The following is an 18,676-nucleotide window of genomic DNA, read 5'->3' as shown; positions in this document are numbered from 1 at the left end:
GTAACCAGCACATGGGAACATTAATTGGGAGAGATATAACCAAACCATTTTAAAAGCTAATTTATATACATAATCTCAAGATCTGGCATTATTGAAAGAAAGTGTGTTAGGAGACTCAGCAAGAAACTACAAGAAACTCAGCTTTCTTGTTGAGCTCTGCAGGAAAGTTTTAGGAACTATTTTAAGGTATCAATGAGGTCTTAGGGATGATCAGGAACATAGAGTATTGTGGTGCAAAGCAAGAAAAAAAATCCAAGGAAAGTTTTCACTAACCGCCTGTCATTCTTTTGAGATTATCATTACTATTGTGTATAAAGGCACTGAGATTAATTTCCCAGAAAGGCTGTGACAAAGGTTCCATGTCAGAAGGCATAAAGTTTAAAAATAGGAATAAACGTTAGTAAACTTTGAATTTAACATTCATAATTATTACTCATTAAATTATTCATCACTTCTAGGCAGTTGTGTCTCCTGTCTGGGGTCTGTACAGCCTCACTGGAGGACAAGGCTGGGGGCGGTACAGCTGTGCCAGAGGAACTGCCGGCACAGGGCACTGGCTTCTAGGAGCGGCAGCCCCACATTCAGCTCCTATCACTGCTGCAGTTCTTGGGAGAGCCCTGCGGTTCAGTGGATCCACGGCTATCCGCATCCATGGATATAAATTTGTATCCACACAGGGCTCTAGTCACGGAACATTTTTTTATGAGGAGGGTCAGGGTTGGGGAGTCGGTACCGTACTGGTAAAAGTTAAAAGCTATTTGCACCACTGGTCTCCAGACAGGTATTGAATCGGAGGACTCCTACGCACATGGGCTATGCCCCGTTTTGGGCAGCAACACCAATTGTTGATGCTCTGTTGCACTGAATTTTTGTCATGTCCCCAAGAATGAGGTTGTGGTCACTTTGCTCCCCTGTAACCTAGCTTCCACCATCAGGAAACTCTGACCTTTTGTATAAGGCAGCACAGACCTTCAGTTACATTTTTCCAGCTTATCCTTTAGCTGAACCAACTCCTTGGATCTCAACACTGTCAAACAGTGAGGAGGTTTTGATCCAGTTCTAACACTATAGTTCAGAACTCTTTCGAATAAATTAGTACATAAGCACTTAGAAGAGAGTAACAGAATGAATGGGAAGCACCACAGATTCGCAAAGAACAGGTCAAGCCAGACAAACCTGATAGCCCACAGAACTTGAGCAAAATTACAGGGTTAGTGGACAAGTGAAAACAATAAATTTAATTTAACCATAACATTTCATGTTAGTGGGGAAGCAAAGATGTCCCCAGGAGGCTTTCACAGATTTTCATAGGTACAGGAAGTTCAAACACAGGATTAAGTTAAGCAGCAGGTGGGTAGGTTGAAAATAAAGAAATATCTGGAAAGCTGAGAGAGATGGGCGTATTTAAGTGGGATGAGATTTTAATATAGATAAATGTAGAATAATAAGCTTGGGAAAAATTAACACCCAGCTAAAGCAACTAAATGGGAAAATGCCAATTTTCATTAAAAAAAAGTTTCCAATAGATTTCACAGTTTATTCACACTGTGAGAATTCACACTGGGTATATGCATCAGGTCTGACAACTTGTTTGCTACATTCCAGCCTGATGTGATTTCAAAAGGAAGAAAAACAGATTCCCTGAAAACCTACCTTTTAAAACAGAATATTAATTTCCTTTAAATATGCATACAGTGTTCATGAAACGTACCAGATTTACAACTTCAGTAACAGAAGTGTAAACTTCATTTTACATATCCACCAATGAGACCTAGAGGAACCCCCTGTAGAGGGGTAATTCAGTCTGCAACCCAATGGAGAATTTCTTCTTTAGATGAAGTGGTAAGGCCCAGTCCTTTGGAAGCCAGAGTTTTCTCCTTGTTATCACAAAAAAGTTCCAAGTGGCCTCAGAGTACAGCAGAGGGAAAACTGTGAAGTACTGGTTAGCCACTGGTTGGTTACTATAAAAGCCAACATTATTCCAGAAACTAAACTGCATCTTGATGAAGGGTATTAATATATAAAAGAAAATAACATTCTGAGGGATAGCAGCTTATACTAAACTAAGAGAGAGAGAGAGAGAGAGAGAAATAATATATTTTCTCTTCACTGAATAATATATCTAAAATAGTGAGCTTTCAATATCAAAGGACAAACTCAAAAGACATATTTGCAATGCACTCAAATTAAACTGTAATAATGTAAACTTGTTAAATTGTATATCCTTTCCACATACCAAGTTAAAGCTACATGGAATATTTAAATGGCTGGCTCTTGAATGAGTGTCTAAAGGATACATTATCTTATCTTTGTCTCAATGATCCACATACTCTGATAGTCAGATATTTTGCCAAAGGAAAGATGAGCTACAACAAAATAAAAGTTTATAAAACTGAATATTACTCTTTTATTCACACACTAATCCAAATATGACTGAAGGGCGTGAAATGGCTAGTGTGGTAGTAATCAATGCTATAATTTTATTTATTTGTGTTAAAGAGCTGCTTACCAAGGAGAGCCATATATTCTGAACCCCCTCACCGTCACTTCAGAGTCTTGAAGATAGATGCAATTTGTTAGAAGAGACTGCACATTTTCATAGCTCTCTGGTTTCAGCTTAGACACAGAAGGAAAATAGTAAAAGTCCTGCTTGATTAAGTCTGCCATGAACTCTTGGTCAAAGGTCAATTCATGATTTCCTGCTATCACAATCTTGTATTCATATGGCAGGCTACCTAAAATAGTGAAAAACAACAACAAACCTCAGTTATCTTTCAGTTTCTGAAAACTGAATAAAAGAAACAAACAAGAAACACAAAACAGTACCACACAACATTCTTACACATTTGAAACAACCAAATTCTGCCCTGAGATGTGTGAACATAAATACCATTGACTTCAATGGTAGTGACATGCACCTTTCCAATAGCAGAATTTGACTCTCAATATACATGGAGGTAGTGTGATGACTCTGCCTTAACTATTTAATATTTTTTAAAAAATTATGCACACCTCTGCATGGTATTTACTTACCACTGGTTACAGCTGCCACTTGTCATGATGACAGTAAAACTCTCAGACAAGTGTTTGGGTATAAAAGCCACTGATCATAATCCTTATTAAAATAAACACCACCTCTAAATTTCCTGCAACCTGCTAGTGCTTAAATATCATTTCACAGTAAAGAGGCCTTACATGTCCAAAGCTTCTGCCAGACTAACAGACCTCCTTTGCCACCATCCAGAAGCCAAACCTTCAACCAAGATAGGGCTCAGGCTTACCTATTGGGATCCTTTGTATCTGTGCCTGATTTGCCTTCCCCCATAGCCTTTAGCCCTACCCATTTTCAAACCTGTGTCCAAGTTTTGGGAAAGGGGTTAAGACAACCACAGGGGGGGCACTTGCCCTCAAAGCTGCAACAATAAAATTGCAAAAAGCCAAGATCAATGTAGCATAGAAAACTTCTGCCTACTAGGAAAATTTTGTGAGTGCTTGCAATCAGGCCGGCTCTAGGTTTTTTGCCGTCCCAAGCAAAAAAGTGTTTGGCTGCCCCCCCCACCCCAGCCCTGGGCTCTCACCCACCCCCCACAGTGCCCTCCTGCATCTCCTGCTGCCCCAGCCCTGGGCTCTCTCTTCCCCCACCCACCCGCACCCCCTGCTGCCCCAGTGCTGGGCTCTCCCATGACCCGACCCCAATCTACCCACACACCCTGCCACCCCCAGCCCTGGGCTCCCCACCAACAGTGCTGACTCCACCTGCTCCCCCCTCGCCTCCAACCAGTTCGGCGCTGGCAGGGTTGGGGTAAGCAGGGGGGCTCCCGGACCATGCCTCAGCCCAGGGTCCCTCCAGCCAGGGCTCCTGCCTCCAGGATCGGCCGGGACCCGGGAAGGCAGAGCCGGGGGACTGCCCCAGCAGGAGGCTGAGGAGCCGGGCCAGGGTAGCCCCAGAGGGAGTGGAGCCCTGGAGAGCGGGATGCGGGCCCCGCACAGCAGTGCCCCGCCCTCTATGGCCCTGCTGCTGCTGCTTCTGGCCACCGTGCCACAGTCCCTGGGTGGCTCGGGACGCTTCACCCATCCCCGGCTGCGACGCTGGGGGGTGGCCACCAGCAGGCAGCTCTGTGTGCCCCACGGGGCGGCCCCCAGCCTGAGTGTCCTCTGCTCAGAACCTGCCCCGTGGCGGGAACTGCAGCGGCCCCGGGGCACCCCCGCACACGACACGCTGCTGCTGCCGCCAGGGCCGGCTCTAGACTTTTGCTGCCCGAAAAAAAAAAAAATATGGCCAGAATGTTGCCCCTGAAAATGTACTGCCCCAAGCACGTGCTTGGTTTGCTGGTGCCTAGAGCCGGCCCTGCTTGCAATGAAGAATACTAACAAGATAACAGTCAAAGCAGTGAACTCATCATACACAGTGAAGAGTGTTCAATATTATACTCAGCAACTCGCTCTGAGTATTGATCCTCACAGCATATTACCACAGGACGGCAAGAACTCCTAATTCCTCTGCCCACAAACTCTCTCTCACATACACTCCCGAGCAGCCTCACTACAACAGAAAAATTCCTACCTGACTCCACGTGGTTATCAGCTGGACCCTGTACTTGAAAGCAGGGATCACCTGAGGGACCTTAACAAAAACCTTTGAATGTGTCTACAGAGGACAGAGAGGAGACTAAAAGATACATAAAGAAGAGGAAAACACTTTGAATAAGACTGCTTCCAGACAGAATATGGGCAGGACCTAACATTGCTTTTGTACTAGTGATGGTGGTTTGTGCCGGGGGGGGGGGGGGGGGGGGAGAGGAATGACTTCATTGCAAATGCATGGTAGTTACCTAAATCCACAGAAACCTAGTCAGATTTTTTTCTTAATTAAAAACCACAAGGTAACATTATATAAAACTTCACTGATAACTCTGAGCCCAATTCAGAGCAAGAGTAACGGGTGATACAGATCACCATGTCTATATAAAATGGCATAAAAGTTGGCATGGGTAGGACCGAGGAATAAAATGCACTCACATGGGATTTACAGCTAGTGAAATGGCAGTTAGACAGGGCTGGTGATTGTATACAGACTGTGTGGAAATGGGGAAAAGAGGTGTGGCTTACCAAAGCCCAGGATGTACAGTCTAACAGTTGTCATAAAATCAAATTGCCCCTGTCTGATGTAACACAGGTAGAGATTACACCAAACATCATCCATATTCTTAGCAAACACTGCAGAGTTACCACATTTCCTCTCCTAGACAATATCCCACAGGGCATTAGGAGAACAATTTCAAGTACAGATAGCTGAAATTAACCCAACAGAGGAATAGGATAGGCCTCTAGTAAGGTAGGCTTGCAACCATCTTAATCCCTGAGGTTCCAAATGGACAGACACACCCAATAGCACTTGTCTAGGAGTTTCACAGGCAACTCCTAGAAACCAACTTAGGACATGTCAAGCCCTCTGAACATTTATCAGCACAGAACAATAAGTGTTGAAATGCTTTCTTGGTATTAGAACATGTAACAGATACTCAGGGGAGTTTTGTGGTAGAGATCCATGAGCTACAGCAGGGGTCGGCAACCTTTCAGAAGTGGTGTGCCGAGTCTTCATTTATTCACTCTGATTTAAGGTTTCGCGTGCCAGTAATACATTTTAAAGTTTTTAGAAGGTCTCTTTCTATAAGTCTATAATATATAACTAAACTATTGTATGTAAAGTAAATAAGGTTTTTAAAACGTTTAAGAAGCTTCATTTAAAATTAAATTAAAATGCAGGAACCCCCCCCCCCCCCCCGCCCCGGACTGGTGGCCAGGACCAAGGCAGTGTGAGTGTCCCTAAATCAGCTCGCGAGCCGCTTTTGGCACGTGTGCCATAAGATGCCTACCCCTAAGCTACAGCATCAACTCCCCACAAGATACCACAAGATTGCACTTGATATATGCAGAATGAGGAGGACTGGGGTGAAAAGTTATCAGGGTTTCAGAGACGGCCCATAACCCTTGATGGTGTATTGGGGGGGGGCACAATTTAAAGGCTTGGGGGAGGGGCACATGACTGACCCACACATTTCCTCTGGGTCCTTTTCCACGCCCCTGAGCCTCCCACACCCTCCAAGCCAGCACCATCTTCCCCCCACTCCCCTCAGAAAGTTCCTTCCCCACTTCTTCCATTGCCTCCCCACTGCGGACGTGGCATAGGCCGGAGCGGGCTCTGGATACCTACCACCAAGCAGGTAACTGTGGCTGTGGGCAAGAGGAAGGGACAGGACTCAGAGGGCTTGCCTGTGCCCCCTCTGGTGGAGTTGTGCTGCCAGCCCTATCTCTCTTCCCTGCTCTGGGTGCCTCCTAGTAGGGCCCAGCAGGAGCGCTAGAAGCTAGTGCATTTCCCAGGCACGTCCCCCTCAGTCTTGTTCAGCCCAAGTCCCACCCTGGCAGAAATCTGGGGGGGCACGTGACCCCGCATACACTCCCCATGCATCACCACTGCAGGGTTGGATGTGTGTTGTTGGCCAGCAATATAAGGATGCTGGCAAAACACAAAAGAGGTGCTAGAAAAAAATGCTATATTGAGTGGTCTGTAAGCACAAATGAATACATGAGTACCCAGCAGAACATATCCCATACGCTTACCCTATCTACACAGGCACTGAAGTTGGGTGGATGCACTGGCTGAAATCAAGCACTTAACCAACCACAAGTCCACTCCTGAACACAAAGCATCACCTCAGAGATTAGGGATAGAAAGATTCTTCCCCTCCAGGTCATAGACTGACAGTGAAGCTGCTCCATGGCTGCAATACCAGCCTCCGACCCATGTGTGTGTGTGTGTGTGGGGGGAGAGATGGCCAGAAACAGTGCACTACCTGATGACCAATGGCAGATCCATCATCCCCTCACCTATGAGATGCTACATCCTTACTGCAGAGTGATATGCTGGGTGTCCACAGAGCTAGGTTTCATGGAGCTCCTGGCAGGAGCACCTTATGTGCCAACTCTTCAAGCCTGCACAGCAGAGCTGTACCAGTTCTGCAGCATAGCCTTACATAACCACAGTACTGGGAGCAGAATTTGCTCCTTAGTGCAGCAAATAGCAGTGAAAACATACAGAGGAGGCTCACCATGTTCAAACACCCATAGCTAGCACAGCTACACATCATACTGATGGCATGTTCCTACTGAACCTCTGCTCTGAGCCAATAGCCCATTACCATTTTTTTTTTTACCCTAAAGAGAAAGAAAGCTGATGATCATAAAAGTACTCTTTGGTCAAATGATTTCTTCCCCCACTCCCAGAACAGATGTATATTTAATCCTGGTTAATCTTCATACATTCTCCTATAAATAGGATTTTTTTAATAGGGAAAAAAAAAGCATTTACACTTAGTATCACCTCTGTTTCCTTGGGCAAATTTAAAAATAGGATATCAGGATGTTGGGTTTTGGTACCTTTTGGAATGCTGAGCTAACATTAAGAATAAGTTTTGCACTCTGTTTTTATGCCAATATTATACTAATATTCAATTCTTTCCTGTGGACCATAAATGCAATTCCCCAATGGCAGATTCCTTCGCAGAAACACTTTTCTGATTTATGATTTTCTGGTACATTTAGATGATGAATGCTGGAGAGTCAATTAGTTATTTTAAGCATTTTTTTAAATTAAAATATTTTTATTTCCAATTCTGAAGCGCTTAACATTCTGCAGAATGTCTAACACATGTCCATATATCACATACACACACAGGCTGATAATGTAACATAAGTATTACAGTATGTCTAGGCATTCACAAGTATGATACAGCAATACCATTGCCTTTGACAAATACTGAAGAAAATTGCATGCCATAGTTTTTTTAGCAATTCCATTTCTATTCTATTTTCTAACTCTTTTCCAGCTCATCTGATCCATCCATCTACTAGCCAAGAACCTGTATGAGCTGGTTATAGTTGTTGCTTCCGCTAATGTATTTATGTCATGTTGCTGTCTGTGGGTGTTACTTAGGCAAATTAGCAAATTACTCTAAACGTACAGTTACATTTATTATAGTGGCGGCCAGAATCTCTGCTGTATTTACAGGTCTGTCAGCTTTTCAATTAACAGCTCTGTTTTTGATGAGTTTGCAGCTCAGCTTTCTTTCTTTCATTCCATACCTAGCTGGAACTTGCTAAATCTATTTCCCCTGCGTATCTCTACGCTTCTCCCCCACTCCCCACCCACTTCAAACCCTCCCTCTTTTCACTTAAATTAAGAGGGCCATTGTTTAGAAAACAGTAAAAAAAAATAGTTGATTTTTGGCTGTTTTTTTTTCACAATGTTGTTACCTTCTAACAAAATCTTTAAAGCCTGATCCTGCAAAGACTTATGAACGGGCTTAACTCGTCATACTGATTACTCACAGGGTATAAATTTAAAGTGCATGCGTAAGTCTTTGAAAAATCAGGGTCTTCATTTGTATCGGATTGATTAGAAATGTGGATATAATCTGCGACAGAGAGAAGCACTGGACCATTCTCAGGGCTGCAAAATATGGTACTCTATTACTGTGGTTCCTTTCTGCCTTGATCTTATCCTTACTACACAACAGTGCTCAGTTTACCGCAGATACAGAGATTTTCTCACAGCCCTATGCTATTTTCGGAGCACTGCACAAATTTCTCTGCCCTGTGGGCCTGATGCTCCTACTTTTGAAGTCAATGGCAAAACTCCCATTGATTTTAGTAGGAACAGAATCAGGCAACATGAGCTCAACCCTGTGAGGTACTGAGTGCCTCTTGAATGCCCTATACTGCAGGACTGAGCTCTTGGCAAACATCAAAGATCACTCATGTGCAACATATTTACACAGTAACCATTACATTAAATCATCAACTTTCTTGCTTACATATGTTTAGTACTTAGATTATCCTGAAGCAAGCCCCTAAAATCTTTGGATGGATTTCTTGTTACACGGTTATTTTCCTTGATTGTTATCATTTTTATGTAGTTATATATTATATAAGAGGGTTATCTGAAAAACAAAGAGAATTTTTAAAAACCCGAAATGCTGATAATTAGAATAATTTGCATTTAAGGTTATGAGTACCATTTCTCATTTGACCAACAGATCATTTGGAAATTAATCTTTATCTTAAATGTATTGACAATTCTGCATGGAATTTCCTGAAAATTTAAAAGCTTTGATGAATCATAGCAATGTAGGGGTAGAAGGGACTTTAAGAGGTCCTCTAGTCTATCCCCCCATGATGGGGCAGAACCTGATTCATTATGCCGTTACACAGCCTTTTTACTATTTTCACCAATAACTGATGTAAATGAGTTTATATTAATGTCATAATCAGAGATGCAACATTTGAGGAAAACAAGTTGAAAAGTTATTGTCACTGAATGTACTCTCTCTTTAACAGAATAACTCCACTGCAGAGAAGCAATTTAATAGGAAGAAATTATACATTCTACTGAATGCAGTAAAAGTTTCTCATATACCCAGTTGCTTTTAAAAACATTGGTATTAGTGTTTGGCTCTGCTAGCAGGGAAGCAGCAGACCTGGGATGGAAAGGGAGCTAGCTGTGTGTGTGTGCAAACAAATCTGAGACCATATACTGCTCTCATGGGAATTCTGCATATGGATCCAGTACAAAATATAGCTCCCACCGAGCGTATAAGGCATATGAGAGCACATAAGAAACAGATATGCCATTCAGGAATGCCATAACGTAACATACACAACATGTCCGGTGTGACTTACAGATGTATTTAATGCTAAAGGAAAAGAAGGAAGTCTGGAATTTTGGGAAATTATATGTTCTTATGACTGCTTATTCTGGTCTGCAAAACTCTCAAAGACTCCCTCTAAAATGCACATGTGTAGCTGCCCCCTGCTGGAAAACACAATATACTGTGCAGGGAAAATTCAAGCTAGAGCTGGTAGCAAAATTTTAGGCTATGTCTACAGTACATCCTATGTCAGCATAATTTATGTCGCTCAGAGGGGTGAATAAACCACCCTCCAGGTCAACATAAGTTACACCGGCATAAGTGCTCGTGCACACAGCGCTATGTCAGCGGAAGAGCTTCTCCTGCTGACCTAGCTTCTGCTGCTCACGGAGATGGTTTTTTTATGCCAATGGGGAGAGTGCTCTTCCGTCAGCATAGAGCGTCTTCACCACATACGCTGCAGCAGCACTGTAAGTATAAACATGGCCTTTATCAAAATGGTTTTCCATCTGAAAATACTGTTTCAATTAAACCAATTTTTTGTATGAAATCATATTTAATTTCTGACAAATTTCCCCTCGGGAAAAATGTCAGAAAAATTCAAAATTTTGTTTTGAAGTGAAAATTTTAATTTTTTCTGAAATGAAATTTTCAAAACAATTTTTTTCAAAATTTTCTGTTCACTAAATAGCCACAATATTTGGTTTTAATCAAATTTGGAATTAAAACAAATTTTGAAATGTTGAAATTCTGTGAAAAATGGAAATTTTGAATTTCAAACAGTTCTAATTTCAGCTACTGGGCTCTGGAGCATCTTCTCCCCAAGCAACTTCCAGGGCCTCCCATCCTGGGAGGTGGGGCTCAATGCTTCCTTTTTCCCCAGCCACTTGCAATGCTACTGGTTGATGGTGGGGATGAGAACTCAACAGTTCCCTATTCCCCTCCTCCCCTCTCTCTACCTCCCTGTTTTTCTCATTTCCTCCCTCCCCCCGCACACATAAAAATATGTTGGAGGAACACTGGCTTGGACCTAAGCCAAGCAGTCTCTATAAGAGAAGAACTTTTTATAAATAGATATCACCACAAACTCTCCTATTAGACTATGAGGACTTGGTACTTAAAAAACTGGGTGATCATATTTGATTCATGTGTAGCTGAAAAAACTATCACCTCCCCTCAACCCCCAAATTACCTTTACACATTGTCTCAAGTAAATACACATTTTTTCCAGTTCTGGCAAATGTTCATCAAAAAGTATGTTATTCTTTGTTCACTTAGTGCAAAAAAAATTATAATAGCCTTCGTAATAGAATAGAACCTTACAGTTATGAAAACTTTGGGAATGGAGGTTGTTCATAACTCTGAAATGTTCGTAACTCTGAACAAAACGTTATGGTTGTTCTTTCAGAAGTTTACAACTGAACATTGACTTAATACAGCTTTGAAACTTTACTATGCAGAAGAAAAATGCTGCTTTTAACCATCTCAATTTAGGTGAAACAAGCACAGAGTTTCCTTACCTTGTCAAATCTTTTTTAAACGTTCTCTTTTTTTAATAGTTTACAGTTAATGCAGTACTATACTGTATTTGCTTTTTTTTTTTTTTTGGTCTCTGCTGGTGCCTGATTATGTACTTCTGGTTCCAAATGGGGTGTGTGATTGACCGGTCAGTTCATAACTCTGGTGTTCGTAACTCTGAGGTTCTATTGTACGTGTGTGTATATATATTTGAATAATAACATTTTTGTTTTTCTTTCATTACAGTAGATTACTAATTAAGGAAATCAACTGAACATCTATTTTTTTATGTGCCAATACAAAATTATTATAGCAATTCCCAATTTTCAAACCACAGTGGGCCCCTTTTATAGGGAAGATAATTTTTAAAGAATTACCTGAAGTGCTGGTTCACTGTCACTTGAAAAACAGACTGCAAATACTAAAAAACCCTGGGACTTTCATTTTCTAATTCACTGTCTCAGAGTTATCTGTAAATGGACTTTGTATGTATTTAAAGGTGAATCATCCTTTGGCAATGCTTTTTTTCTTCTTAAATTAGATAAAATTGCAAATAATCCAAAAGCAAATGCATAGCTTTTATACTCCAGACTTCTCTTGTACTAAAAAGTTAGGAGTCTTTACCATTTATCCACTTTATTTAACAAAACACACAGACTTACAACTGCATCCCCATGCAACTTCAACAAGATATATGCAAACTCCTAACAGCAGCTGTGCTTTGCTTGTCTCTGGGTATTGTGCTAAGCAGAATTTTTAGTATTCTCTAAAAGCAGTGACAATCATACAAATGCCCACTTAATGTTTCCCCCCTCTCATTTCAACCTTTTAGAATACAGCAGTGAGTGATATAGTAAAAAGACTGTATAACAGTCTCAGATTGCTTTTTTAGCATCTCTTTGACAGTTCTGTGTTTAAACACTTGGCTGATGTCTGGGAAATTTACATTAACATACTTTTTTGTATGGTGTATAATCTTGAATAACATTGTAAATCAACACTCCTCCTTAAGTCATTTGTAAACTGTTAGATCTAGCCATTTCTGCAACATAAAAGTCAGCAATTAAATCAAACACTAAAATAACAAATAAATACAATATTTTTCACTGCTACATTTGCAAATTGGGAATTCTTTAAATACATAGATATAGATAAAAAAAACTAGGAACATGTTAGAAAAAAAATCTGCTAATATTCAAGCATATATACCAGGATACTCTGTTACATGTACAGTAATTGAACAAATTTATTTCTAAAGGAAAATGGACTGCGTTCCAGCCTAGGACCTTCATTTGCAGATCCTTGGTTCCTGCTTTAAACCATCTCTGCCTATGCAGAACCAATGCACTGTCCTCCTGCGTACAGGAGTCATTGTGCAGCATAGTTCAGCCCCTAAGCCACTGGATGAATTTTATTCTGTAAGAGTATTCTCTTTATATTTAAGCTACAGTATGAAATTCTATTCCCGATTCTACCTTTAAAAACAATTCTTAAAAATTCTTAATGGGGATGAAAAAATTCTACAGTAAGTTTTTTGTTTTAACCTTTTAAAATAACATATATATCTGAAGGACAATAAAAGGACAGGACACAGAGAACTGTATAAAAAAGTAACAGTAAAAATCACTTCACACTTACTACAAGGATTTCATCACAATTTGATACTGACTCCAATTCAGATCCTGCAAAATAATCCCCAGTGTCCCCAAATGCTCATCTTCTCAATAGGAAGACTATAAAAGGGTGGGTACTATGTCAGTATATGCACACCACTAATAATAATGTTTTGTGTTTGTGTATAATGATTTATGGTATATGTTCAAAGCAGTGTACAAATAGTCACTAATTAACATCTTTGTGTGGCATGTGGCTAGGTACTATTGTCCCTATTTTAGGAAGGGGAACAAGACAGAGGCTGTGATTTTCAAAGGTGTCTAATGGAGTTTGGTGCCTAGTTTCTACAGGATGCGATTTGGGTGCCTAGCTCCCTTAGTGAAACTTCTAGCCAAAGGTCACAGCCATGTCAGAATTAGATTCTGGACCTCTTGCCTCCCAATCCTGCCTTTGTGTCACCAGACCCCACTGCCTTCATGAAAAACTCCACTAAAGCCAACAGAGTTAAACACCAGAGTAAAACGTGTGAGTCCAGAATCAGACCCAGTGTTTGTAATAACAGAACTAATTTTTAGACAAAAGGTGGGGGGAAGCCATGCCAATGGGGTATTATGGAAATAGGAGTCATTCTGCAGTTCCTAGAACAGGAGGAATCATAATTTTGACTTTAACAATACCACCGCTATAGAATGCACACTGACCCACATTTCAAACTGCTGTGGTACAAATGGCCCTAAGTTGGTGCAGCCCGCCTTGGGAAGATGATCAGGTGTAACGGGGGAGATCCTCTAGTATAGCAGCACCTACATCATATGCTCCCCGCTGTCAGCTCAGGAGGCGTGGGTGGAAGAAAGTGATATAGCTCAGCTTCCTTACACCCTGGTGATCCCCAGCTGCCTTGTTGGCCCTTGAGGCTATTGGCCGCTAGTGTAATTTACAGAAGTCCTCAGGCTGCCCTAAGTTAGGCCAGAGGCCTGGCCCAGCACAGACAGCCCAGAATTGTGAGAGACTATAAATTCATCTTTGCACCCTTCTCTCCTGACCTACGCTGTGTGGTCCTCAGTTGTAGCCAAGGATCTGGGACACTGTATGTTAAAGAAGTGCAATGAAAACCAACTTTTTTTGTATTTTTTTTTGTATGCCTAGTCTTTTTAAAATGACATCTGTTCTAAATCCCTATACAGCTCAGTGTTTCTCACTGCATTTCCAAAGCCATTCTTTTGTAAATAGATAATTAGTACTTAAACACCCCTTTCAAGGGGTTTCTACATTAACATAAAAATAGTATAATTACTGATGGTCAAAATGGCAAGACTACACTTTGTAAATTCTAATTTCTTTTGCTGCTCAGAAGGATGAATTTTTTTCTTCTTTGCCACCATTTTACACTGTCTTAACTATGAATATTATTGCACCCTAAAATATACAATACCTGTTAAAACAAGAAGGAAAATATCTACCGTCACTGCAGAAGATTCCATTTTAGAAAGGACCTGAAACTAAGATTGTTTTCTTTGATGAAGATCTCTATCTTAAAATAGGGATACTGACTGTTGATCAAAATTAGCTGATTTTTATATAAACAGCAATGCTATAACAATCATAAACTGTGTGTATTTACAGCAACGTAGAATATTGGTATCATTCTGTTAGTTTTGGAATGAAAATGCCTATTTTATTTTCAGGTTACTTCAATTTTCGGTGGGAAAAATTTGACCCTTTGTGGTGAAATTTCATTTCGCAAATCATAGCCCTGAGTGAATTTGTGTTGAGAAGTTTGATAAAACTCTGCTTCTCCATTTTTGCGATTTGAAAATAGGAATAAAATGGTGGTTGTCACTAATTAAATGTTCCAGGTGTGTTCCATTTTTGCACTGTAACTCTAAGCCAGCTTTATTTCAAATTTGGCATGAACTTACTCCTCAAAGAAGAATGCCTTTGACACATTTGAGGAAATTTCATTCAGAAATAATGAAGCTAGGAACATTAGAAAATGTGCAGCATAATTAAGTAATCTTCTAAGTCTACACACAAGAGTACAATGCTCCACATACACACTCACACAAGTGGGTGTAGAACTGGAGTGTCAGATTGAATATTTAGCTCAAATGTCATTAGTGTAACTCAGAGCCATGTTGTGCTCTAGGGCCTTGGAGTACATAACATTTGGAAATATTCATGCAGGCTGGAGCAAAGAGAAGCACAAAGGCTGCTGAACCACACAGATCTTTTCCAATACCATCATTAAAGAATGTATGGTGGTGGGGGGGAGGGGAGTTGCATGTATAATTTGATGGCTGCACTAGGGCAGAGACAATGTTTTTTGGGTTTATTCTATAAAGCACCTCATGCATTTTTGGGTGCCAGATAAAAATAAATTAATAAAATAAAAATAGTGAGAAGACTGAGTGCAGGGGATAACCGCAGCACAGTGTGTCCCTAGTATTCAAGGATAAGATCCAACTTAACCATCCTGCATTATATATTGATGAATAATATCTAGGCAGAAGGGCCCCGGATTATTTTCAAATGCTTAAAGTGATATCAGTATGTGGGGCACACTGAAAATCTAGCATATGCTCAAGTTCTCTTCCAACCCATTCCTTATGACAGCATCCGAAGGCTCAATGGTCTTGTAACCCCACGACACCATCTACTTCAAATTTGGAACCTTCTGAAATCCCAAATGCACTTTGGGCTCAGAGTGTTTCAAGAAAAATGAGCTCACAGAAGACTGGGAAAAAGAGAGGAAAATAACAGAGGTTACAGTATCAGAAAAAGAAAAAAAAACAGGCTTGAAGAAAGAGAGAAAGGGCTTTAGATCTGCTTTGCATAGCACTTAAGCACATGTTCAACTTTAAACATTAGCTTAAGTTCTATTAAAGTCAGCACTTTTAAAGTAAAATATATTTGACATCAAAGACAGAGAGTCTGAATTTGATGTGGAGAAGAAGCAAAATGGAGAAGCAGCCATAGAATTTGGTCAGGTGACCTCGGAAAGGTTGAGAGGAGGATACAGGCAGAAATTGAAATGCCGGGGATCCAAAGGAGTATGAGAGAAGAGGAAATTAATGAGTGGCAGCCAGCATCACACACAAGAAATGTGGACATAAAGAGAAGGTGGGACATGGAGCTGTAGTTTGAAAAGCAGGTGAGCAAGGGAAGGCTTTCTAAGGATAGAGGAAACTGTCATATGTTTGAAGGCTGAGATTGACAGAGCCAAAATAGAGAGAATGAAGATAAAGGGAGAGCTGAGACTAGGATGAAGGAGACAATACAGTCTGGAAGGGAGCAGGAAAGGATGTGAAAGATCCTAGGCAAAGAGGGAAGAGGAGGAGAAGGAGATGGCCGAGGAAAGGAAGAGGCTCTAATGGTTCTAGATGCATTAGTCAATAAGGAAGGCAAAGTACAGCAGGTTTTCAAAGAAGATGGAGGAGTTTTTATTTTATTTAAATTAAACACATAAAAACACCCACCTATTCAAATGCTCTAGACACCTTGACAGAGATTTAAAATATAAATCCAGAAAATATAATATATAAACCCAGTCCCTTCAACAACAAACAACTATCATAAGCATAACAAGCAAAACATTCTCATCCCAGACTACAGAAAAGTGCACCGCTCCTTAAGAATCCTGCCTCTCCCACCCCCCAAAAGGCCCTATAGCTTGAAATCCCACGCCCCACACACCTCAATCCTCTCCAAGTGACCATTCAGAGAGATCAGTTTGGCAGCAAGCCTTAAGGATCAGCAAATTCTCAGACTATTTTGGAGCAAGGAGAAAAACAATTCCATTCACAAGGCCATCATGAAGAAAGCCGTGCCAGCACTCCCTTACCTATAACCTATAAACTGAGGGGATTTCAGTTTGAGGACTTCTGCTGTTCCCAGCAGGGGCAGTATCATGTAGGAGGCCAGGTAGTCTGTCAGGTAGACAGGAGCTCAGCAGCAACTCAGACATGCAGTCCCTTTCCCTGCTGACTAACAATGCTCTAATATCGCTTCCCTTCCACACTACTGGGTAAATATTGATTTTGTGTATAACAGATAACCATGGGCTTTGGAACAGTTTTTGTGCACTAATGTTTGTACATTATTGCAATATAGTGTGAAGACTCAGAGTGAAATTGAACATTGCTTAGTGTTGTAAGAGTGTCCTATTGTCCTGTAATGCCTGGGCACAGAAAGATTGAGTGGAAGGTACTGTTACAGATTTCACTGAAAATGACAATGCTTTTGTGTGTGTGTTTCCACCTTAATGCATTGTAACTTTTTTTCTTAATTATTTTATGTTGGGCATATTATTGGGCTTGCAGAGTCAAATCAATATTTATTAGCATGAGTCTTCCAAAATTAGGGTAAAGGCTTGCTTGTAAATATTTTTTTGAACTAGAAAGGCCTGACATTTTTCTTATTGCATCTCAGTCTCCATGCTTCTGACAGCTTTGTGCTGCTCCTAGCCAATTCCACACTGGGAAATGCCATAGCACGTAGCTAAGAAGACAGGAAAACACAAATTAAAGAAAAAAGCCCAGTCCCTTAAAATGTGTACTTCATGCAGAAGTTTCTTTAAAGCCACTCACCCGACCTGCAAATTTTTTGATGATCAGAAACAAAAATCTGTGTTTATGCTATATCCGGGCACCAGCACAGCAGGAACACAGACGATGATTTTTCTCTGGAAGCAGCGTACTCTTTCCAATTTCCACTGTAATTTTCTTTTTTTTTAAGCACATACATAACATTGTAGAAGTGCATGTAAATCACCACTTGCCTGCCCAGTGGAACAGAATTTCAGCTATCAATGCCAACAGTTGCCTACAGAAGGCATCTACATCTGGTCTGCCACATCCAAGACAGCAACCACAGACACGCGTTTTGCTTTGTTTGGAATTCATCGCTGCGGTGCAGCTGAGCCTCAGACAGAAAAACTATCAGCCTCCAGGGTTAAACAGACAAATGCTTTTCTCACCACAACTTTTTATGGGGAGGGAAAGCCATAACAATGTATGTAAGAGTTCTTATGCAAATCATAAAAGGCCCAGTGACTTAAATATCAGCTAATGCCAAAAGTTGCTTATTGTACCTTTCTCCCCTCGTAGGAGCAGAAAGGCAGAATGGATGAATGATCACATGAATCTCATTTGCTCAGCTGGAAAGAACACAATATTTTTAAAAATCCAAATTCTAAATGTTGCCATTCAAACATAAAGCTAAATTAATATTAATCATTCCTACGTGCACAATGTTTTACCAGGAGGCAGAGAGGGTTGGTACATTCATTAAATCACGTTTACTTCCGAAACGGCATGTAATCTGATACTTACCTAACCATTCATTGAATTTTTTAACTTCACTAGGAAGTCCCAGTTCAGTGAAGTCACCAGCATGTATTAAAACATCTCCATAGGGCATTTGGATTGGATCAGTTCTTGAGTGAGTGTCAGAAATACAGACAAATCGGGTATATCCTGGAGGTTTGGGGGCATCGTGGGGCACAGGATCCACCCTATGGGAAATGCATTATGAGAAGGTTATGAAATAGAGTTGACTACATAACCTTTTTAGTATTTACTTTGCAATTCCAATACAATTTTCAGTGTTACTAAAAATGACGTATTCTGGATCTGTGTGGCAAACAAACTCACAGAATTAATAGGAGGTGTAAGAATTTTGGAGTTCACATCATAGAGCTTTCAATATTGGCTGGGTAGATGTATTAGTTTAAAGGGATTATGGAAAAGGGATTGTTTCAATGTTATTGTCATATTTCAGACACTTACAAATAAAACAAAGGCATTTCCAATTTCAAAATAAGAATACCATCCTGTGTT

At 40.7% G+C, this 18,676-nt stretch overlaps 1 protein-coding gene across 2 annotated transcripts in view; it reads right to left on the bottom strand.

Moving 5' to 3' along the window:
• The window catches only part of MPPED1 (metallophosphoesterase domain containing 1), a 77,676-nt gene that overhangs the window by 36,513 nt on the left and 22,487 nt on the right, over positions 1 to 18,676 (bottom strand). For both annotated transcript variants that reach the window (XM_054037821.1, XM_054037831.1), the window contains exons 3-4: positions 18,170 to 18,351; positions 2,510 to 2,735 (exon numbers count right to left, since the gene is read on the bottom strand). In XM_054037821.1, the coding sequence (XP_053893796.1) occupies positions 2,510 to 2,735; positions 18,170 to 18,351 (408 nt within the window). The remainder of the gene's footprint in view (positions 1 to 2,509; positions 2,736 to 18,169; positions 18,352 to 18,676) is intronic.

This window comes from Malaclemys terrapin, chromosome 1 (assembly GCF_027887155.1).
Source record: "Malaclemys terrapin pileata isolate rMalTer1 chromosome 1, rMalTer1.hap1, whole genome shotgun sequence".
Taxonomy (NCBI): domain Eukaryota; kingdom Metazoa; phylum Chordata; order Testudines; family Emydidae; genus Malaclemys; species Malaclemys terrapin.
The sequence above is the reverse complement of the archived record's forward strand: the minus strand, read 5'-3'. Positions and strand labels throughout refer to the sequence as shown.